Here is a 24,689-nt window from a genome sequence, read left to right on the forward strand (position 1 = left end):
TTTTCCTTACAGGGAAATGGTAATCAGCCATGGCTTCTTTTCAACTCAGCAAAATAGGTGTGTGGTGCTTTGTTTACTTTGTAGCAAGATCTGCAATGTCTGAAGCGACCCTCAGTGTTAAACAATTTTAAAGTTGCATAGGATGCAGAGAAGATAGAATTTGACTCAGGCTGGGAAATTCAGCTTGGAATAATAATAGGTAACTCAGAGGCCTTGTTCACACAGAATGCTAAGCCTAAGTTGATTTGTTGAAATCTGGCTTCTTGTTGTATCTGAACCCATCCCTGAATAAACCATGGTTAACCAGCTACAAGCCACAATAGAAACCATGGTTTGTTGTTGGCTTATGAAATCTGGTTTGTTTAAACCATGGCTTGTCATGATGCCTGAACCCAGAACAGTGACTTATCCCTGGCTTGTTTGTGCTGCTGGCTACCCTTGAAACAAAGGCAACTAGTAAGAGCAGCCTGGGAATGAAACTGCTTTTAAGGCTGGCAAAATGGATGGGAGAGAAACAAACCAGAAATAGAGGAAACATTCTGCAGTTTGTTTGCTTGTCAGAAAGTCAATTTATGGTAAAAGCAACAAACCATGGTTTAGCAACTAACTATGGCATAATGTTATGTCCAAACATTCACTGTCTTTCATCCTCAATTGCCCATCTGTAAACTGACATAATTACCTGTCTTAAAGTCGACTTGAGGATAAACAAGATAGATTTTGTTAAGTGCTCTGTTAAAGGAGTTATATATAAATTATTCATTATTCTGATACAATAATCCACATGTGGTTTTTCTATCTATGTCACACACACAACAGATATAGCTTATGTTCAAGTAGTGATGCCATACATCTACTTTTTCATCCCTCAATGCAATAGAAATTTAATCAAGTCAGTCAAAATGTTTTTAATCGATTAATCTAACCAATTAATTGACTAAATGCTATAGCCATAGGCAAGAGACAGTGTTCCATCCATGGTAGCAGTAATTTCACACACTGAGGTTGTCAACAGATAAAAGCAGTTGGGTGTATAATCTAAAGTGTCATGGATATTCAGACTTAGGGTGCTTCCAGATAAGTGTTTTATGGTGCAATCAAACACCTCATTCACAGAACTTTATGGAGGTCCAGAAAATGTCCCCTTCCAGTTGTAGCCTTCCTGTCTTTTCCCTTTACTTCTTCCATCTTTTTTCTTACCAGAATAAAATTTGTTGAGGAAAAGATAAGTGTTGCTGTACAAAGCCTTTTGATGGCTAACGCTAGGAGCTCTGTATCTGGAAGCACCCCTCCTATATTCAGTTGGCACCGTGGGACTTTTCCTTCCATCACTACATGGGTAGGGAAACCTGTGGACCTCCAGATGTTGTTGGGACTACAACTTCCATCATCCTCACCCATTGCCCATGCTGGCTGGATCGGATGAGAGCTAGTAGTCCAACAACATTGGGAAGGCCTGTGCATTCCCCATCCCTGGATTAATAGTTCCCATCTCCTATACATGTTTCCTTCGTGGTTCTTTTTGTCTCCTGTGTAGAGTGTTCACTGTTAACGTTACATGAGAGTAACTAAGAAAGAGATCTAGGTATGAATAACTGTGTGACCTAAACTGTATCTAAATATGCCACTGCAAATCCCAACCAGGAGGAAAAGACCATACATGGATCTGTGATGTCACAGGCAGAGGTCTTCACTAGCCCCACCTCCTTGGCTTCAGTACCAAAGAGTTGTAGCCCCTCCGTAAGCCACCGGTTTATGTCTGCCTCAATTAATTTCTCGGCATGTATGCCTACTGAACATTCTTCATGAATTGGTGCTGAGCCTGACCATAACAAATGTTCACTAAGAAGACTTAGCATTTAGTGTTCAAAGTGTTTAGCGCTAAAATCCTTTTCAAATTTCTGTAAGGTGGGTCAATGTGACTGTCCCCAAAGTGCAGAGGAAAAAGGCCGAGGATAAGAGATAGTGGCTTGCCTATAGCCTCCTCATGCATTCATGCTGGAGGTGGGACTTGAACCAAGGACACTTTTAAGACTGATCTCACACATCCTATACTCTTAGCCACTACACCAAGAGTAAGTGAACTCTGTTGGGTCCCTTCAAAACTAGCCAGATAGCAATCCAAGGCTACTCTGCTACCAAGACATTCTTCACCTAAGCCAGGCCTGTACAACCTTTGTGACTCATTAAGCCTGCCTTCTCCATTGGCCATGCTGGCTGGGAAAGATGGGAGTTGCAGTCCAACACATCTGGAGGGCACCAAGTTAAGGGAAATGCAACCCACAAGCCACGTATTGTAGAATGGCAGGCAACTTGGGTGCTCTCCACAAGTTTTGGATTACATCTCCCATAATCCCTGACCATTCCCCCTGCTGCCTGGGCATATGGGAGTTGTAACCTGAAACATCTGGAAGGGACCAGGTTGCTTGTCTCTGTATTATAGCCTGCCAGGAACTTGATGATCTGTTCTGTAATCTCATGCAAACAACAATATGGCTTATCAAGTGCCTGCCGGGATAGCAGATGTGACTGGTGTGGGTTGCATTCAGCTTGGTGGGTCAGAAATAAGTAGACATCCCCTCCCTGAAGTCCATTTTTCTTCTTGTGAGCCATTTCTTCCTAGGTGTCTGAACTTCCCAGCTTGGGCAGCACATCTGGAGTGTGATAATGCAGAATGAGATGAACAAAAAAAAAAAAAAGCAAACTGTCCTAGTCCCAGTGGCTTCTCCAGGCATTTAGTCCTGTTAGAGTTCAGCCCTCTCCCCCTCATCCTTACTACCCAGAAGGCCTCATTGGTCTTTTCCCAATAACACACATCATCCCAGTTGCTTGTTTGAAAGGAATATAATTCTCTGTTATATCACAGCTAAACATCTGTGGTGTATATGTGTGTTTTGAGGCTGGGGAGACTGCAAGCTTGCACAAAGGCCTTGCTTGAAATAACCGTTGCCAGGCCCACAGCTGAGTAGTCAGGGTGAGTGAAGCAGGAGCATTAGCTGTAAAAGCCGGTAGAGTTAGATTTTTTTTAAAAAAATTCTACGGTCCCCTTGCCTCACCCCATTCTCCCTCTGCTCCTTGCCTTCTCCATGCATGGACCATCTTCCAGGGAGGAGGCTTATGTCTAATCCTCCCCAGCTACAACAATTGGAATAGGAAGCTTCTGTGGGGTTTGCGTAGTGGGAGTCAAAGAGCCAGCCAGCCACATTCCTTCATCCCCTTGTGCTGGCAAGGTCCATATGGTGGGGTGGATGCAAAGCAAAACAATCCCCCCCTCCATGCTAGCTCTTGGTCTCCTGCTCTTCAGGGCCATCTTGCTGCAGCTCTTCCTCATCTGACTGCACCACAGGGGTCTCGGCCCCTTCCTCACTGGTGTCCAGGCTGTTCAGGTCTGTAGAGGCTGAGGATGTGGATGAGATCCGGGATTTGATCTCGGCCGTGTTGGGCACTTGCAGAGAAATTTCCTCCTGGTAGTGGTTGGAATCTGACCAAGGAGAGAGGCAAAAAAAGGAACAAACTGCTGATGAACCTGCTAGTATTTTGCTGTCCCCTCCTTTCCCCTTAATGTTTCTGGTTGGCTAAGCTTGGCTATCCCACCCACTTCACCCTCACTTTAGGTGCAGAAGGAAATGTAGGCGTTGCTGCAGTTTCTCAGAGGTACCCAGGCACCGCTGTTTATTACAACCGTTTGACACAGACATCGACGCCACACTATTAATAGAAAATGCAAATGTGCCAAGTTTTATCTTTGCTGCAATACCAAGAGTAGTGCGATTCCACACACATACTACCTCCTCCATTCCCAAATTTGCCGCATGCAACTCATTTGCAAAGGTATTATAAGCACAGCAGAAATGGCAAAACCCGTGTTCACATTTTAGGTGAGAGGAGTTCAAACCTCATTCCATATGGGAAGCTTTTCCATATTGATCCATCCATCTGCCACAAATCCCTTGCTGGTAGCAGAGAATTCCACAGGACACTGTAGGACAGCCTGCCCCACTTGGTGCCCTCCAGATGTTTTGGACTACAACTCCCAGCATTCCTGACCATTGGTCATGCTGGCCTGGACTGATGGGAGTTGAAGTCCAACACATCTGGAGAGCACCAGGTTCAGGATGGATGTTGCCCCACACAGCTGCACATTACAGATGACATTATAATCTGCACACAATATTTTACATGCACAGACAAACACACACTCTACCCAGCCAGAAGGATTACAATAAGTGCTCCTTGCAGCCACTCTACAAAGCCTGCAAGAGGGGACACGCTTTCCTCTGGTTGTCTGGATAAGCCTTTGTAGTGTCAGAGGAGTCAGGCACAAGTAGAGTCTTTTCACGCACCTCACCATGCCTGACTTAATTTAATTCTAAATATTAACATCTTTGGACATTTTCCTGCTGTTGCACTGCACAACATTTTAGAATGTAAACAGCAAAATGTAATCAGAGAAGCAACCCTGAGAGTGCCTCTATGCTGTTGTTTTTCCCCTAAAAATTTATCCAGTGCTCAGAACTTGGTGGCTTTTCCCCAGTCACATGACGGGAACAGTGAGTGGCCACGTTCCAAGTTGGTGGGATGTGTCAAATTAATACTAGCATCTTGCTCAGAAGCTTAACTGTGCTGTTTGCACTGTGGGGATTTTAGGTGGATTGTGCAGATTTCAGGTGTGGTATTGGCGGAAGCAGCATAAAAGGATATTTATAGGATTGTCTTGGTATAGCTGCAGGCACACAAGGAAGTGTTGCTTGGGCTCTACTATTTTGTAGGCATGTCTGTAGGATTACTGCACCAAGCACACAATCTCATATCTGGTGCAAAAATTCAGCTCTATGAAAATCTCAGCTTAAGAAGAGGAAAGAAGGAAACAAGTTTCTAGACCTTATGAATTTGGAGGAAAACTTGTAAATGTCCTGGGAGGCATTTGGGTGAACATTCAGGTGTCAGAGCGCCCTCTTGCAAGGAAACCAAGGTGCCTTACATGGTCCCCCTCCTCTTCATTTGATACTCACAACAAGCCTGTGATGCAAGTTAGGCTGAGAGTCAGTGACTGGCCCAAAGTCACCCAGTGAGCTTCATGGTTGAGTGGGGACTAGAACCTGGATCTCCTGAGACCCCAGTCCAACATAATAGCCACTACACCACACTGGCTCTCCCATGGTTGTTATTGTGCTTCGTACTCATACAGTCTTCACCCCCACTCCTTCCTTCTATTCCTCCACTCATTGCCAAAATAATCAGGAAATTATTTGAAAAGATGCTTTTCAGAAACAGAATGAATTACACAGTATAACAGATGGATTTTTTTTTTATTTACACATTCTTTTTCCGGGTTGCTGCATTGGTGTCTTCTTGGAACAGAACATGGCACCTCATATGGTTCGGACAGCGCAAAATATAGTGCACCCCGCTCCCACAGTTTTGCACAATTGTGATGATCCAGTTTGTTAATCCTTTGCAAAAGACATCACTGAATGTGTAATACACTGACCCACTGAGAGTGGGGGCAGGTTGAACCAATGACCCCATAACCCCTCCATCAACAGCCAGTCTGACTGGCCAGATTTTCTCTATGAATCCGCAGCCTTGTCATTAGACAAACCACATGCCTTGCATTCCTTCTCCATGTTTGGCAACGGGAGCTTTTGTGCGTGGCTTGTAAATAACGCAGTCTGATGAGACCTCATCAGTGAGGCTGTTTAACTGGAACGCAGGAGGCTCTGCTGGTAAAGTGTTTGAATCACACTCAGGGTGACTCACTGAAGTAGAACAGGGTTTTGTTGCCTTCCTATAGGCCTCCTCCTGTACAGAACAGAGTCTCCAAGCATGAGAGTGATTATGCTGGGAATGAGAGTGGCAAGAGCTTCAAGCCCATGCTATCTACACCAGCCTTCCCCAACCCGGTGCTCTCCAGATGTGTTGGACTGCAATTCTCATCATTCCCAACACATCTGGAGAGCACCAGGTTGGAGAAGGCTGATCTACACAAATTTAAACCATTCAGAAGTCAGGTAGTGATGTTGGCTATCTAGAATAATAAGAAACATTGATTAGATCCTATGTTGTTTGGTTGGGTATTTTTCCTTCCTTTCAATGTTCAAATCATTTTAATTCTTTCATTCTATGGGGTCAAGCATCCTTCTACTGCTAGTGGTGCTTCTGTGTAAACAGGTATTGTCTTTAACTTCAGTGGGTGGGGTTTCTATGGGTCAGGGGGCATAGTAAGCCTTTTCTGTTCCTCCTCACAACATTTGGCTTAACCTTATGCTGCTATATTCCTACTCCATGCAGTAAGATTTTTAATATGTACACTGCCCAGGCAACTTCAGTTATTGGGCAGTTTAAACATATATTTATATTTCATATCAAATATGAGGTCAAAGGTCATATATGATATATGAGGTCACAAAATGATGGGATGGAAGAAGTGATGTGGTTTACCCCTCACTGTAGAATAAGCTTGACTTGAGGTAACCAGAGTTGTCATTCATAAACTGGTTAATTCAGCGAAGGGTAAGCGTCTTGCTAAGAGGGTTGTCAAGTGAACATAACCCCAACATACATACACACACCCCTACACTTAAACAGGCCTTTAATCACAGCTGTATGAAATCAGCCAGTAAAGATTTCCACAGCATGGGGATTGAGTATTATCCCCTGCTAATTACTTCTATCAGTGGCACAGAAGCAAAGGACAGGAAAAAGAGTGGCAACCCTGTTTGCTATAAGCCCATCTGTTAGCAGGTAAGGAGGGAGACCGCAAGAGGCTCCAAAGGGCCCCTCTTAGGCTGTCTTCACTCCTGGCATTTTATCCCACTACAGACCGGTCGTTTTGATTCCAGATCCTTTCCGGGATTTATACTCGCCCTGTATACTGGCATCTATCATAGCGCGTCCCTCCGCACTGTATCTTTTCATGGCTGGGCCAAGCTGCACAGAACAATCAGGACTGAAGGGGGCTGCTGGTGCCATACCCCCTCCCCTCCCCTGATCACTGGCTCCTGTAACCTGATTGATGGTTCCGCCCCATCCCTCCACAGCAGGTGGGAAGTCAGAAGTGATCTGGATAGCAGGCTATGGGAGGTGGTCCCCTGCTTCCTCCAAGGGAGAGGGAGTCTTCTCAGTGGGTTACCCCAAGGTTGCTGGTGCTGCTAGTCCTTCTCTGCTAAATATGTCAATGTGTGATGGAATTAAATGCAGTATATTGCTTGCACTACTGAGTTTGAAGGATACACCGAGTTCCGAGTTCCAAGCTACAGAAGTAAGAAATCCACAAATGGACTTGTATACAGTCAATGCACCAAACCATCCCTAGCAGCCCCCCCACCCCAGGTGACCGCTTCATGGGGGACACCTTCATTAGATCTCGCTTGCTTCCCCCCACCCCGGCGCTATTGTTGCTCTTCCCCCTTATTCTGGCCTCCCAATGACCCTGCAAGGTGGGCTAGGAGAAGAGATAGTGGCTGGCTAGGTGGGAGGGAATACTATGGAACACCACCTCAGCATTACTGCCTTCTCTAAAACAACTCCACACCCAAAAAGGAAACTATTAAAAATGACCATTCCAAGCTCTGCATGTTGAATTTATTCAGGGGAGGAGAAAAGGCACTTTTAATACCCACTGAAATCCTAACTGTCAAGCCTTTCTCCTGCGTGGCTATGAAGGGAGACTCCCCCATCCACCCTGGAAGGAAAAAAGCCCATCAATCTAGAGAGCAAAAGGGAGAAGAAGCAGTCAGTGAAGTCAATGGGAGGGGGAGGTTCAAAGTAAATGCACTGAAGGAGATGGGAGACCTTAAGACTGCTACTCTAAGTAGACTTACAATGCACTCCTATGCATGCCTACTCAGGAGCAAGCCACACAGATTTCAATAGCACTTACTCCCAGGAAAGGAAAGCCTTACAGCCAATGAGTTTACTCAGAACTAAGCATTGCTGTGTTCAAGGAGATCTTGGAGCCTGTAGTGGAATGGGAAACAGGCAGGAATGGTCATGGAAGCATGGTCGGTGACTGCCCCCCCACCCCCCCACCAATTTGTTGTCATGACAATGTTATTCAACACTGCCCAGCAAAACCCCCTAGCACATGCCCACACAAAGTGGGACAAAGCGCTAAAGGGGAAATACACAGGGGGAAAATGACTATTTCAATCCCAAGCACAGAAAATGCCGGGTTTTCCCCATTCTCAGACAACATGGGAAGAGGGAAGGAAAGTTGTGAGATAGCAGGAGGAGAGCAGCGGCGTCATCTAAAGCTTCTGCAAAAACTGGTGATTAAAGAAGAACAACCCTGCTAAAAAACTCAGGTGTGAAAAGAGACCCAGTGTTTCCCTTTCCTTGTAGCAGCTGCTCCTTCCTTTCTGAAAGCCTCAGGCATAGCTATTCAATCAAACTGAGAAAGTGGGGGGAGGGAGGAAAGCGCCACTGCCTAGCAACAGGCATGTGGTTGCTAGGCAACAGCCTCCATGGGCTTTCCATTATCCACTCCCCAGGATAAACAGCATGGTTGCATTTAAGGAAAATGCAAGGGGGTAGAAAGCAAAGGGTGGGGAGACTCAGAGAAGAAGAGGTACTCCAGAGCTGAAGGTGAAATGAGAAGTCCTGGGGTCCTTCCAGCCAAGGCTTTTATTGGGCTTCAATTCCCTGCCTCAAACACAGAATTTTACAGAGGGTCCAGACTTTGTCTTCCATTTGTAACCCTCCCATGTTTTCATACTATTCCGCTGCTTCCGTCTTTTTTCTTACCAGAAAAAACAAAAACAAAAAACATTACGGGTGCATGGCTGGGGCATGCTGGGAGTTGGAGGACTTTTTTCTGTCTAAACATGCATAGGATTGCACCCCAAAGAAGAAAAGATAAAATAGCTACACAATGAGTTTTGATGGATAGTGTCAGGAGCCCCTCTATCTGGAAGCACCCCTGGTTTTTCCTCTCCTGACTAATAGGGTGGCCACGTATCCTTCTTTACAGTGGGCAGCTTTCTATTTGAAGGGCCGTCCAGTCAAAGTCCAGTTTAAAGACAAAGATCCGTCAGAAAGGAGAGGAGAGACCTTAAAGTTGCCTATATACAGTCAGCAGACTGAGCAGGCACACAGGTCCCCTCCAAGGTGAGATGTCTTGCATTTCTATTTACATTTCTAAATTTGCATCTCTACATACAAATTAGCTTCTGAAGAAGTTATGGAAATCTATGTCCTCTGGCTTGGCTATGCATACGCCTGAGGCCCTAAAGAACACAGTGCTAGGCCCAGTGGAGGCTGGTGGCTCCGATTTTGGTGGGGCTGTGCATCCATTCTGGGTGTCAGCCAGAACCAGCCAGAACTCTCAAGGAGCTCTCCAAGGTGCTGAACCCTATCCCCAAAATGGGCTCAGTACACTGGATAGCTCATCTAGAATTCTGGATGGTTCTGACTGAAACCCAGAAAGGATTCATAGCCCCACTGAAATGAGAGCCACCAGCCTCCACCTGCTATGCCTGCAACTAGGGTCATGGCTCCCATGCAGGAAGCCCCAAATGTGCAGCCTGTAGAGGAGGTCCCAGTATAACAGGAGTGGGCGACCTCTGGGCCTAGGCCTATTTTTATGCAGCACTCAGCCTCATTTCAAAAGCTCTCTGCAAGTGATGACTTCAGGACGTCCAGCAAGTAGCCTGCTGAATGGAGAGAGAGGGAAACAGAGCAGGCATGGCTCCATGTTTGAGGGGGCCCTGGGCAGGCTTCTTCCCTTCCCAGCCCCAGTTGGCTAACCAGGCAATGGGGCCAGGAAGGGAGGAGCACTTCTACCTGCGCTACTCCGGGCCCCACTGTGGCCCCTTTTTAAAAGAAGTCTTCCCCTGTGTTGCATTGAGTGCCAGGATAATGTTTAAAGCAGGGGTGGGCAGACCTCAGGTGTACAGGATCTACTTTGTTTTTTACTAGAACCCTGAGATCCCCCAATGGGAGTCAGGTGCAAAAGGACAATACATTTAGAATCAAAGAATTCTGAGCCCAGGAATTTGTTTACGGTAACAGAACTGAATGGAGCTCATTGTTCTTCCATTCAAATATCCACTCTTGGTTACCCTGAGCTTTCTTTGTTTCAGCGGTATAACTTAGGGCAGCACAGAAGTCATTTTGTTGCTTCTGTTCCTAAACAATTGTGTTAAAGGAACTTAGGAACACATGCAGCAGCCTTATACTGAGCCGGTCTCTCTAGTCCAGTATTGTCGACACTGGCTGGCAGCAACTCTCCAAGGTTTCGGGCAGGATTCTATCTCAGCCCTCCTACCTGGGAATGCTGGGGATTGAACCTGGGATGTTCTGCATGCAAAGCATGTGCCCTAACACTGGGGAGCCCAGAGTAGCATAAGTGATGGTGCTTCTCCAATATCACTGGCCGTCCAGAGAAGAACAGGCAAGTGGCTCAGAAGAGCCAATCTTTACACAAAGGTTGCCGTTGCTCAGGCTCAGAAGAGCATACAGGGAGACGTTCCAAGCCCTCTAAGTGGCACCAATAGAGCAAGCCATTTTTCAGCCCCTGATCCATCTGACGACATGCCAAGTTTGACCGAAGCCCAGAATTAACTATTGGCTAACAGTAGTTGCATCACATTCGGCATTTATTCCATCATCTATTCTTGTTTGGATAGGTTCATGTGAGCACGTTAGGGACTGGAAAGAAGGAAATGTACTTTTCACTGACTTAGGGTGGGAACTTTTTGAAAAAGAAAGAAAATGTAGGGTTAGTAACAGAGAGCAGGGAGGGGTCTAGGTCAAATAAAGCAAAGCCTTGAGATGTGTATTTGAATGGGAAAAAACGGGCAAGAAGAAGGGAGTGGGAGAACAGTTTATGTGAGTTAATAATTTGATAGCTTTTGAATTAACACAGTGGCGTGTGATGTCTTCTGGGTTTAAACTAATTGATTTCAGGGGCATTTGGATTCTCAGCTAGGGATGGGAACCTATGAATCAAAAGCCAATCACTTTTACAGCACATAATTCTTAAAAGCTTCAGTCTTCTCCTTTGGCCATTTGATAATCTGCCTTGGAAGTGGTGACAATTTCACCTCCTAAATTTCACATCCTGCTGAGAGGCAACAACAATGTCACTTCAAGGGAACATGCCTAGAAAAGGAACATATTCAGCTGACCCTGTTTTGATTCATAAACTTTCAATACATAGTAAAAAGAGTGGGTTCATTCTTTATCACTATGTAAAATGCGCATTTTGTGCAGATAAGGATATACAGATACAAGGAGAACATCCCAAATGGGTAAGTAAAAAGATTTACATAGGTTTCATTTGTATTTTTCACCATTGTATGGATGGATGGAGGAGCAGAACAACAGAGTGCTCCCGGGTCCCTGAACTAGCTCCATAAATCCTAAAATCAGGACCAGGCATACAATTGTGAGTCTGAACTATGCAATACACCAGCCATAATCTTAATTCAAATGGATTTTATCTACCTGTGAATTTGTTTTTAAAGTTTCTAGCCCTCATAGTTGCAGAAAAAAGTCTGAATGCAGTTAGGGTCTGCCAAAGGTTTAGAAATTAAAGGTGGTACTTCTAGTAGCCAAGGGGGCCAAGCTTTTGTCTAGCTCAAAATCTCTCAACTACTGGTGCTCTTTTTTTCCCTGCCTCTCCTCCAAGCTATTGCCAATTCTCTTTCCCAGCGCGCTGTTTCACACCGGAAGCTGGCACACCTACCCATGGGCAAATCTACTCACATTTACCTGCCAGTTGATCAAGTGAGCCCCCCGCTCTGCCATGTCAAGTAGCATGCTGGGGTGCTTATTCGTGTTCCTCTTTGCATGTATGGTCTGTAATCAAGTAATGACCATAATCTCACTGGGCAGGAAGGAAGAGGGAGGGAAAGAAAAGGGATGACAGAGTGAAGGGTGACAATGACGCACCCACTTTTGGCTCTGGCCCTGCCCACTGCCCTACCCACTGCCAACATATGGCCCCTGACTGATTACCTGCAAAGGAATGTGGCCATCAACAGAAAGAAGGTTGCCCACCCCATGTAAACAGTATTAGACTATGGAGCAGGGGTACAGAACCTAATCTGAAGGCAAAAGGAGAAGGGGACAGCAGAGGATGAGATGGCTAGATAGCATCACTGATGCAATGAATATGAACTTGAGCACGCTCCGGGAGAGAACGCAGGACAGGAAGGCCTGGCGTGCTATGGTCCATGGGGTCACGAAGAGTTGGACACGACTGAACGACTGAACAACAACAACAGAACCTAAGGCCCATGGGCCAAATCTGGCCCTCCAAGGATCCCCAGATGGCCACACACCCTTCCCCTGGCTCCACCCCCTTTCCCCAGCCACTGATTGTTTGGTGGTTTCCCAGATTTTGTGCATTCCCCCCCCCCATTCTAAAAGGTTGAAATGCCTCTCCTAGGGCTTAGTTGCTGGCAGTAAGATCTTTAAGCTACAATACATTGCTAATCTTTGTATTTTTGGCCCAATCCCTTTTGCCTTCAGTCCCACCCACCATTGGATTACAGCCCCTGAGAGCTTCTCTGAAATGGAATTCGGCCCTTGGGCTGAAAGAGTTTCAACACCTCTGCTACAGAAGGATAGCTTGCCCCCACCTGTGTCTTGGAAAGATGTGGGTGGAGTAGCTTGTGCAGATTCAGCTTAGTATCTGCTCATCAGTGATGCTGATATTGGGAGCCATTTTGCCCCACTTAAGCTGAAGGGGGTGCCGAGTCCTAGCACAGATAGTCTGAGATAGTTCATCAAACTCAGTCTGCATCTCAGCTTCTGAGGTTCCTGTTACGAGCTCCACAGTGCCTCATTGTGTAACACCTCGTGCGCTCATCACCTACCACAATATAGGAGGCTGTCAGCTGTATACCCCAAGTAGTCAAGGAAACACAATGACAAAAATCCTTCCCTCACTGATATCTGTAGTGGAGCTGTGTTGGTCCTCCTCACACATACCCCATGTCTTTGGTTGGATTTCTTGCTCTTTCCCTTTATTTTATTCGTTTGTTACATTTATATCCCACCTTTCCTCCAAGGAGCCCAAGGCAATGTACATGGTCCTCCTGCTGCCCATTTGATCTTCACAACAGTGCTGTGAGGTAGGTTAGGCTGAGAGTCAAAAACACCCTGTGAGCTTCAAGGCTGAGTGGGAATTAGAACCCAGGCCTCCTGGGTACTAGTCCAACTCTCTAACTACTACACTACATTGGCTCTCTTTAATAATGAGCTATACCACAGCAATTGAACCACCCAGAGAGCTTCGGCTTTTGGGTGGTATAGAAATAAATAAATAAATAAATAAATAAAATAGTCAGAAAAGGAGTTGGATGTGGTTAGAAGCTGATAGGGATGGCTATGGGAGTTGTACATACCTGGCAAGAGGGCAGCGACATTGTTGTTGTCCTCTGTCCCACAACTGAGAAACACATCCACAGTGTCTTGGTCAGAGAGGTCCATCATGTCCATTTGTTCCAGCATGTCCACATTCACCTCCATGGAAGAAATGCTGCCTAAGGGAGCTTGCAAAGACATGGAAGCCATCAGATACCATGCTGCACTGATGGATACCCATTACGTACTGTAACATACAGCGTCAGAAGCCTGCTTGATAAATGCTTACACTTAGGGATGTCAGAGAAATCCGCAATCAAACCAAATGAGTTCGGATTTTCATGAATCCAGCCCATGGATTCTGCAGTGGACCGGCTTTTCCCCTCTTGGGTGGATTCCGCAGACTTGCGGACCGGCTTTCTAACTTTCCTGAATTTTGCACAAATTTTGTCATAGGAAAATATACAATGTTTTTTTAAAAAAGAAAAGGCCAAAATGCACATTTCCCACATAGGCTAAAGCATGAAAATTTGCATTTGGGGGGAATTTGTGCATTTTTGCACATGTGAATTTGCACAAATGCGCACTTGTGCATTTGCACAAATTTGTTAACCAAAAAAAGCTGATTCCATGGATGGACAGATTCTCATACATCCCTAGGTCCAAGCCATTTTGCTGCCTGAGGTGAAGCACAAGGTGGCACAGCCTTACGCATTCCACGTACAAAGCTGACTGGATTAGCAGGGGAATCTTATTGCAACACTGGCAACAGAATCCTCCACCTGTACCTCAGGCAACAGGATAATTTCGGAGGCCCAGGACTGGCTGTGTGGCATACGCAGCATTATCTTCTAAGAGAGGGGAACAGCTGGGGGACTCAAGAGGAGCAATGGGGGAGACTGCTGGTCTCCTCCCAGCATCTACCATCTGAAGCGATTGTCTCATCTTGCCTAATGGTAGGGCTGGCTTTAGCAAGTGGTCCAAACCTTTCCCATAGTCCCATCCCAAGGATGTTGAACCTCAGGTCTATGGGCAAAATCTGGTCCATGTGGAGTCCCAATTTGGCCTTCAGGGGTTCCCCAGATGGCTACTTCCCCTGGCCACACCCCCTTTCCCCTGACTGCCAATCATTTGGCAGTTTCTTCATTTTTGTATAGTTTTTTCCCCATTCTAAAAGCTTGAAATGCCTCTCCTAAGGTTGAGTTACTGGCAGTAAGTGCTTTAAGCTACAATATGCTGGGGGGGAGGGTTGGCCCTGCCCCCTTTTGCCTTCAGCCCCACCTACCACCAGAATGCAGCTTCCAAGAGCTTCTCCAAAATAGAATTTGGTCCTTAGGCTGAAAGAGATTTGACACCCCTGGTCTATGGTTTTACACCCGTCCCCAAGTGGCACTTACGTCTCCTGTGCTCTATCTGCAGATGGGAGACTGGGAAGAAGAAATCAACATCATGCTGGAAAACTTCCTCAAAGAACCTCTGTCTCTCACGTAGTTTGAGCTGCTGTTGCTGCATCTGCTCTGCATCCAGCCCCCGCTGCCCATTTTCCATGTCGGCTGCAAAGGGACCAGACAGAAGAGAAGTTGAGGCAACAGAACAGCAGAGAATCAGAGACAACCTTTCTAAAGGGTAAGACTTCCCAGAACATAAACAGGCTAGAGGCCGACAGTATTTTAGAGAGAGTTAAAAGTGACATGACAGAATATTCACTCCTCATGGCTTACACAAGTGCCTTCTTTTGCCCTATTGTCATTTCTTGTCAAGCAGGTTTTGAAACAGAACCCTACAAAAGCTGTTTACCAGAGGTGAAAACGGGATGAGCACATACACATCATAAGCAAATGGGTTTTAGATATATGTTATCTGTGTGCGCGCGCAAATCTGTTTACATGTTTTTATGTAAATGGCTTTGCACTTGGTATAATGTATTTTTAATGGTTTTTAATTTTTGTGAACCACCCAGAGAGCTTCAGCTATGGAGCGGTATAGAAATATAATAAATTAGTGCATTGAAATGAATGAAGCGGCAAACTCTTTCAAACTACCTTGAACTCTAGGGGGTGGGGGAAGCACTACTGTTGTGTTTGGCCAAACAAGGTACATTCGTTCCTGCAGAGCTATAGTTTGGGAAAAGTTGACACCAACCAGAGTATCAGGCTCTCTGTCTACCTTTCAGCCTCTTTTTTTCCCCAGGCTCTGAAATAATTTTTAAGCCTTTCTATATTTCTCCCATCTGTGAAGATAGATCGTCACTCCATTATTTCTTGAAAAGGGCACTGACAGCTTGTCTTGACAGCAGCTTGCTGTACAGTGCCCACATCCAGTCCCAGATAACTCAGCTAGGTGCAGACTTGCAAGAGTCCCCCAACGCCCACATCCCTGCTGTTACCCTCTGATCTGAGTTTGGAAATACTGGGGATTTCCCTGCATGTCACTCTCCCGCCCACTTGGGAGGGGGAGCAGTGCACTGGGGAATCCCCACTGTTATTTCCAGTTTGAGATCAGAGCTGACAGCAGGGAATACTCCAGGGAGTCCAGGAGCACCCACAGGCCCGATGCAGAATTTCCACAGGCCAGAAGTTCCACATCCCTGTGCTAGAATGAAAACCTTCACTCTTAAACAAGTATAAGCAGCTTGGGGAGCAGTCATCAGGCATATGGGTACTCTAGACCAGGGGTGCACAGAAGGGAGATCTCCAGGTGTTCTGGACGTCGACTCCCAGAAGCCCCTGCCAGCATGGCCAATGGTCAGGAATGCTGGGAGTTGAAGTCCCAAACATCTGGAGATCTACTTTCTGCACACCCCTCCTCTGGAACAAGCCATCATGTGAATTACTAGACTGGTGGCCACTCAGAGGATCACCCTCTCCTCCTATCCATGCCATCTTCACAGTTCATTATCTAGTGGTCCTCATCCCTACCAACAATTTTTTTAAAAAAATCCAGAAGGGAGAGATTTAGTCACCTCCCCCATAGTATGAAAGCCCCCACCCAATCTCCATTGCTTGACCTGTGGTGAAAGTAAAAACAAACAAAGGTAGACATTTTAATATTTAATATTTGCATTCAGATATCTGTATACACGTGCTAAAAGCAAAAGGAACCCATTAAAATACTTAATCATGCCATATCTTCAAGGCTGAACAGAAGGTTTAAGTATTAAGATCTGTTTTCCTTTGAACTCAGCTCAGATTTAGCAAAGTTTTCTTAATAAATTGCCCAACCTATATTTGCAGAGATCTTAGAAAGGGGCCTGCTTAGAGCTAGCAACTCAGGTTCTACCTGGCTTATGAAAGTTGCAAGAAATTGCTAGATGAAAGCAAAGAGTCAGCTCCTTTGTAAACTAATTGGAATTACACAAGAGCAAGATGTGTTACAAAGTGCTTCACTCTGATCTAGCAGGGGACAACTTAAATGGACAACAATATGGGTTAGGGAAACTGACCAGAATAAAAACCAATTTATGGATCCCAATTTCGAAGGGAAGGGAGACAAGCTCTTGGATACTTTTCTGCTTGAAGTGGAAAGGTTACCAAGTTTGTTTTTTCCCAATGTTTTTAATGTACCTGCTCACAAGTTTCTTCAGTCCTGTAATCCATCTGGACACTTCCCCAATCACATACAACAATTCACCCTTGAACAGATTACCCTGTTCCTGTCTACATTTAAAAAAAAATCCATTCTTTTAATTCTTTCCATGATGCAAACCACAAGGGGGACAGAAGAGGGGAAAATACCAAATTCCACCAAGAAGCTTAACCATCACAGCTTGTTATGAATAGATTGGGAGTTGGGATAGTCTTTTTCCCCACCTTTCAGGGAATCCAGATAATCCATTATCAAAGCAACAGAGGAGGAGGAAGAGGAGGAAGAACAACATGGAGTAGCCCCTAGACCTCGTCTGTGAGATTTTCCATAGCATATCTCAGATGGCTCCAGGCATCAAAGGATCAGCTCCTCCATTCAATAGCTGTTGTGGCAGGAACCAGCCTGACTGGTGTAAGGAAAATGCAATAACTGAGCTGGGCAGTGCCATAACCAAGGAAACCAAACAAACAGTGAAAATTGTAATTGTCTCTGTCTCGGGCTGAGCAGCCCCGTCTGTTGCTTTGGGGAAATTTTCAGCCAAACAGCAACAACTGTTGAACTTTGTGCCCGCTGTGAAGAAACGAGGTAGGAGGATTGACAAGGCAGTGCCTCTCTCCTGGGGCCAAGGGAGTCGACTCCAAGTTTCAAGCAGCAACAGGGGATCCTGCAGCAGCTATCAAATTACAGAAATCATGCCACTGAACAGGCCTGACGTAGCCTATCTTAACACGTGTTCATCAGCTAACAAACATGCCTTTCCTAACTCAGCAGTCACGTTCAGGATATGTGTGCACAAAAGCAGAGAAAGTAGAGAAGGAACTAGCTGATGTGGAGAGGGTGTGCAATGTTATCCCAAAATGTATTTACTATTATTTATCACAATTATTTGTATGCTGCCTTTCAGGATACACATCCTACCAAGGTGGCTTACACGTAACACAAAAATAATAACATCACAACAATATTAGCATATTTTAAAAATATCATCGGGATCCTTCCTACAGGGCAGTTGATATTAGATGGCCCTGTTGTGGGGGTGGGGATTGGAGGGAAAGTCCAGCTGGGGCAGGTTCTGAGCTCTTATTCACCTGCTTCTCTCCCTCTCCTGGAATTCTTCTCAAAGGGTAGTTGATGCTAGAAGCAGTGGAGGCTGGTGGCTCCGATTTCAGTGGGGCTGTGATTTCATCGTAGGTTTTAGTCAGATCCAGCCAGAACTCTAAAGAAGCTATCCAAGGTGCTGAAGCCTATCCCCCAAATGAAATTGGTTCAGCACCTTGGATCGCTCATTTAGAGACCTGGCTGGTTCTGACTGACACCCAGGATGGAATCATAGCCCCACCAAAATCCGAGCCACCAGCCTCCACTGGATAGAAGGCCCTGTCCAATTCAACATGGAACCAGAAGAATGGACTGAACAAGGAGGAAAAACACTCCTACATCCCCTTTGGCAACTTCCGCCAAGGCCAGTAGGAGCAACATACAAGTGCGTTGCAGTGCATCCAGCATACTCTAGATCAGTGGTCTCCAAAGTGGGGTGTGTGCATCCCCGGGGGTGTACAAGTCGATCCATTGGGGTGTGAGATCTGCCTGATAGCTAAGCAGCCTCCTACTGCCCTGACAAGCTGCCATTGTGTGCAACGATGGGGGCGGCGGAGACAGCAGGATGGGATGGGAGCCGAGAGGGAAGCTCCACGGCATTTCTCTCTCGGCTCCAGTCCTATCCTGCCTCTGCTGCGGCTACCAGGAGCAACCAGTCTCTGTCAGGCACAGCAGAGGAAGCCACAGCACCAGAGCAGCTGCCGTCCTGCCGAAGGAGAGGGGGAAGGAGATTTACCCGAGAAGAAAGCATGTGCTATGGCAGCTATGACAGCCAGTAAAACCAAGTAACGAAATAAACTGAACTCAGAACCAGACCTTCAAATCGCTGTATCACAAAGTGTTAAACCAAGGTTTTCAAAAATAACAAAGTATATACAATCACATTACTCTCACTAAAAAATATTAATCATAGTACTTTTTTAGTGAGAGCAAAAAGGGGGTTTGTACCACTAATAAAATAAAAAACATTATTTTAAAAATATTGTTTATTTCATCTTTATCTCATCCTTTAATTTCTAGTTTTTGTGTATGTTTTATAATGTGCATAATATATTAGTACAATAGTACATGTATACAATTTATAAATAAATATACATTGGGGGTGCATGTTCCAAATTTTTTTACTGATGGGGTGTGCAATCAAAAATGTTTGGAGACTACTGCTCTAGGTAAAGACGTTATGGGACCTATTAATATGGAGGGACCGTAACTCAGTAGTAGAGCACATGATTTGCATGCAGAAGGTCTCAGGTACAATCTCTAGCATCTTCAAGTTAAAAAAGATCAAATAGCAGGTGATGGGAAAGTCGGCTTTCTGAAACCCTGGAGACCTGGTGGCAGTCAGAATAGATTAGGGGTGGGCAGAAGGTAGATCTGGATCTACTGGTAGATCTCTGGGTGATGTGCAGTAGATCTCGCAAGGATTTCTGATGCCCAATTGTTTAACAACAGCAGCAAAATGACCTTGTACACATCTCAAGTTATTCTGCAAAATGAAGAAAACTTGGGGTAGACAACAAGTGGATCGTTGTATGGTAGGACTGTGAGCTCCATTCACTTCTGGTGTTCCTAATTTGAAGTAAGTGTGCATAGGGCTGCAGCTATAGTGTTTTGAACTGGTGCTACTGCATGCCTCTTTAGTCAGGGCTGTTTGCCTTAATTCCAGCCAAGCACCAGCTGTGTCACAACTGGAATCCATTACTAAGCGGCTAGACCAGTCAGCTGCTTAGCCTAGTTTTCCCACAGAAAGTGGTCAGCAGTTAAAACAAGAGCAAATGAGTGATGAAAAGGACTCATGGAGGAAGGGGGGCGTACCATGAGAGCCGATGTGTTCTCTTTGGAGGCTTTCATTCCAGAACTACACCCTAAATAAACCCTTTACTTCCCACAAAGAAGCAGTTCCTGAGAAGTTTCTCAGTTTGAACCAACATAATAAGACAGGGAGGAATCCTACATATGTGCTTAGCTGGGTGCACTCTCTTCTACAAAAAAGATACAAATTCTGAGCCAAGGTAACCTAAATTCTACAACAAGAATAGCTAAATCATGCAATGTATAAGTAAGGCACATTTTGTATAATTTACTCTGTTTCTGGTAGGTGCGGGGAGAGACAAACAGGGATCCAGGGTACTGAAATTGCACCCCTAAAGACAACTGAAAAGCTAATTTAGCCCCCTCCCATTCATTCATTCATTCATTCATTCATTATATTTCTATACCACCCCATAGGCGAAGCTCTCTGGGCAGTTCACAAAAATTAGAAACCACTAAAATACATCATATAAAGTATAAAACCATTCATGTAATGACACAGAACAATAGCACACACAACATATATCTAAAACAATTTAAAACAATCAGCCAGAGATGATCAAAGAGACTTCTTATATGCTGCCAAATGCCTGAGAGAGGAGGGCAGTTTTAACCTGGCGTCGAAAAGATGACAATGTTGGCGCCAGGCAGGCCTCATCAGGGAGATTATTCCATAAATGGGGGGCCACCACCGAGAAAGGCCTCACCAGACATCACCATCCTTCAAATTTTAAAGACTAAAAATTTGCTTTAACAACAACAACAACATGAAACCCAATTTCTCAGGAAGCTCATTCTGTGTTGCAGCAGCATTTGCATGGGATCACTGAATGTGCATATAATCATCCTGCATATGTGAGAGGCAAATATAGGATCGCCAGAGCATGTCAAGTGGGTGCATAGCCTGCACCGAGGTTAACAGTGTTGGGCAACTACTGAGACCCAATGCCCCAGTAGCCAACTGCCAACCCCTGGAGCCCTTAGATATTGCTACTTCTCCTTCATGATGTTGCTGCTTGCTCACTTACCCTCCCCCAGCAAGTGAGCAGTGAAAGGGGGTGGGGGAGAGAAGCAGCAATCTCTCCTCACCTTGTTCTCTCCTTCTGGGAAGTGGTGCGCGTTTGGGGACCAGAGGAGGGCCAGAGCAAGTGGCAGCAGCAACAGTGATGATGAGGAAGGCACTGAGAGCATCTTGCCTCAAACCGCCCTCCACACCTACACACACTGGGGAGGCTATAAATATGCCAATCTGGGTCTCTAGGTGCCTCCATGTATTGGGCCATGGACACATTGCTCTAATCAGTGCTTCAAGTTCTGGCTTTGCACTCCCAGCCTTACTCCAGACAAAGAAAAACATTCCACCTACTTGAATTCTGGCTGAGAATATCAATGAAAGCGAGACTCGGAAACTCTGATACAGCCAATGTTAGAGTTCCCCTCTTTAATAGGGCAACAAATAAGCTGGTGTATACAGCCAGCAGTATTGCAACTGAAACTCTCCCCACGACCGGAGTTCGATCCCAGTGGAAGCTGGGTCCCAGGTAGCTGGCTCAGGTTGACTCAGCCTTCCACCCTTCCAAGGTCGGTAAAATGAGTACCCAGCTTGCTGGGGGAAAGGTAGTCACGACTGGGGAAGGCAATGGCAAACCACCCCGCTACAGTCTGCCATGAAAACGCAAGCGAAAGCGGTGTCCCTCTAGGAGTCAGCATTGACTCGGTGCTTGAACAGGAGAAACAGTTTCTTTCCTATACAGCCAGCACGGACAGCCAGTGTTGCTGGAGTGGTGAGAATGTCAGAGTAGAATTGGGGAGGCGTCAGTTTAAATCCTCACCCAGCTGTGATTCTTGACAGGACAGGCTTAGACCATTCACTACCTCTCAAGTTAACCTACTTCACAGGGTGGTTGTGAGGATAACATGGTGGGAGGAACAGAACCGCACGCACTACCTTGAGCAGTTTGGAGGAAAGGTAGGATATAACTGTCATAAGAACATAAGAAGAGCCATGCTGGATCAGCCCAAAGGCCTGTCTAGTCCCGTTCTGTTCCCATAATGGCCAACCAGCTGCTTGCGGGAAACCTACAAGTAGGAGATGAATGCAGTAGCACTCTCCCAGTTGTGTTCCCCAGCAACTGGCATAGAGAGGCATACTGTGTCTGATGCTGGAGGTAATATATAGCCATCTGGACTAGTAGCCATTGATAGCCTTATCCTGCATGAATTTGTCTAATCTCCTTTAAAGCCATCCAAACTGGGCACCATCACTACATCTTGTGGTAGCAAGTTCCATAAGCTAACTATGCACTGTGTGAAGATAACTATAAACAATACATCCCTGTATTTCATGGACATAGTCCATTCTGAAATTAACAGTTCCTAAGCTTTTTGCCCCCCTTCATGGATCACTGCCTTGTTGTGGCGAAGGGGCTTGCGTAACTCAGTGAAGCCATAAGCTATGCCGTGCAGGGCCACCCAAGACGGACAGGTCATGGCAGAGAGTTCTGACAAAATGTGGTCCACTGGAGAAGGAAATGGCAACCCACTCCAGTATTCTTGCCAAGAAAACCCCATGGAACGTATCACAAGGCTAAAAGATATGACGCCGGAAGATGAGACCCTCAGGTCGGAAGGTGTCCAATATGCTACTGGGGAAGAGTAGAGGGTATTTCCAAGTAGTGCCAGAAAGAGTGAAGCGGCTGGGCCAAACCCGAAAGGACACTCAGCTGTGGATGTGTCTGGTGGTGAAAAGAAAATACGATGCTGTAAAGAACAATATTGTTTAGGAACCTGGAATGTCAGATCAATGAATCAAGGTAAGCTGGAGGTGGTCAAACATGAGATGGCAAGATTGAACATCGACATCTTGGGAATCAGTGAACTAAAATGGACAGGCATGGGCGAATTTAATTCAGGTGACCATCATATCTACTATTGTGGGCAAGAATCCCTTAGAAGAAATGGAGTAGCACTCATAGTCAACAAAAGGGTGGGAAAAGCAGTACTGGGGTACAATCTTAAAAATGATAGAATGATCTCAGTACGAATCCAAGGCAAACCATTCAACATCACAGTAATTCAAGTCTATGCCCCAACCACTGAGGCCGAAGAAGCTGAGGTTGATCAGTTCTATGAAGACCTACAACACCTTCTAGAACTAACACCAAAAAAAGATGTCCTCTTCATCATAGGGGATTGGAATGCTAAAGTAGGAAGTCAAGAAATCACCGGGATAACAGGCAGGCATGGCCTTGGTGTACAAAATGAAGCAGGACAAAAGCTAATAGAGTTTTGCCAAGAGAACATGCTGATCATAGCAAACACTCTTTTCCAACAGCACAAGAGGCGACTCTACACATGGACGTCACCAGATGGTCAATATCGAAATCAGATTGATTATGTCCTTTGCAGCCAAAGATGGAGAAGCTCCATACAGTCAGTAAAAACAAGACCTGGAGCTGACTGTGGCTCAGATCATGAGCTGCTTCTTGCAAAATTTCGGCTTAAATTGAAGAACGTCGGGAAAACCACTAAACTGTTCAGGTATGACCTAAATCATATCCCTGATGAATATACAGTGGAGGTGAGGAATAGATTTCAGGGATTAGACCTGATAGACAGAGTACCTGAGGAACTATGGACGGAGGTCCGTAACATTGTTCAGGAGGCAGCAACAAAATCCATGCCAAAGAAAAAGAAATGCAAGAAAGCCAAGTGGCTGTCTGATGAGGCTTTACAAGTAGCTCACGAAAGAAGGGAAGCGAAAAGCAAGGGAGAAAGGGGAAGATATACCCAACTGAATGCAGAGTTCCAGAGAATAGCAAGGACAGACAAGAAGGCCTTCTTAAATGAACAATGCAAAGAAATCGAGGAAAACAACAGAATGGGAAAGACTAGAGATCTCTTCAAGAAAATTGGAGATCTTAAGGGAACGTTTTGTGCAAAGACGGGCACGATAAAGGACAAAGAAGGCAGGGACCTAACAGAAGCAGATGAGATTAAGAAGAGGTGGAAAGAATACACAGAAGAACTATACAGGAAAGATCTGAATGTCCCTGATAGCCATGATAGTGCGGTCACTGAACTTGAGCCGGACATCCTAGAGAGTGAAGTCAAGTGGGCCTTAGGAAGCATTAGTAACAACAAAGCTAGCGGAGATGACAGTATTCCAGCCGAGCTATTTAAAATCCTCAAAGATGATGCTGTTAAAGTGCTGCATTCAATATGCCAACAAATCTGGAACACTCAACAGTGGCCACAAGACTGGAAAAGCTCAGTTTACATTCCAATTCCAAAGAAGGGCAACGCCAAAGAGTGTTCAAACTACCGCACAATTGCGCTTATTTCACATGCCAGCAAGGTGATGCTCAAAATCCTACAAGCTAGGCTTCAGCAATATGCGAACCGAGAACTACCGGAAGTACAAGCTGGGTTTAGAAGAGGCAGAGGAACTAGAGATCAAATCGCCAACATTCGCTGCATCATGGAGAAAGCAAGAGAATTCCAGAAAAACGTCTATTTCTGCTTCATTGACTACGCTAAAGCCTTTGATTGTGTGGATCACAACAAACTGTGGCAAATTCTTAAAGTGATGGGAGTACCAGACTACCTTACCTGTCTCCTGAGAAACCTGTACGAGGGTCAAGAAGCAACAGTAAGAACCAGAGATGGAACAACCGATTGGTTCAAAATTGGGAAAGGAGTACGACAAGGCTGCATATTGTCACCCTGCTTATTTAACTTATATGCAGAGTACATCATGAGAAATGCCGGGTTGGATGAATCAGAGGTCGGAATTAAGATTGCTGGGAGAATTATCAACAACCTCCGATATGCAGACGATTCCACCCTAATGGCAGAAAGCGAAGAGGCTCTAAAGAGCC

At 45.5% G+C, this 24,689-nt stretch overlaps 1 protein-coding gene across 1 annotated transcript in view; it reads right to left on the reverse strand.

The window, feature by feature from the left end:
- Nucleotides 1-552: 552 nt before the first annotated feature.
- Nucleotides 553-24,689, reverse strand: part of DBNDD2 (dysbindin domain containing 2) — a 36,053-nt gene continuing 11,916 nt past the window's right edge. Inside the window, exons 2-4 of the mRNA XM_084853958.1 lie at nt 14,712-14,867; nt 13,356-13,502; nt 553-3,481 (exon numbers count right to left, since the gene is read on the reverse strand). Coding sequence (XP_084710084.1) covers nt 3,279-3,481; nt 13,356-13,502; nt 14,712-14,867 — 506 coding nt within the window. The 3' untranslated portion in view covers nt 553-3,278. The remainder of the gene's footprint in view (nt 3,482-13,355; nt 13,503-14,711; nt 14,868-24,689) is intronic.

This window comes from Heloderma suspectum, chromosome 4 (genome assembly GCF_057233095.1).
Source record: "Heloderma suspectum isolate Gila_16-S chromosome 4, 16-S_ref, whole genome shotgun sequence".
Taxonomy (NCBI): domain Eukaryota; kingdom Metazoa; phylum Chordata; class Lepidosauria; order Squamata; family Helodermatidae; genus Heloderma; species Heloderma suspectum.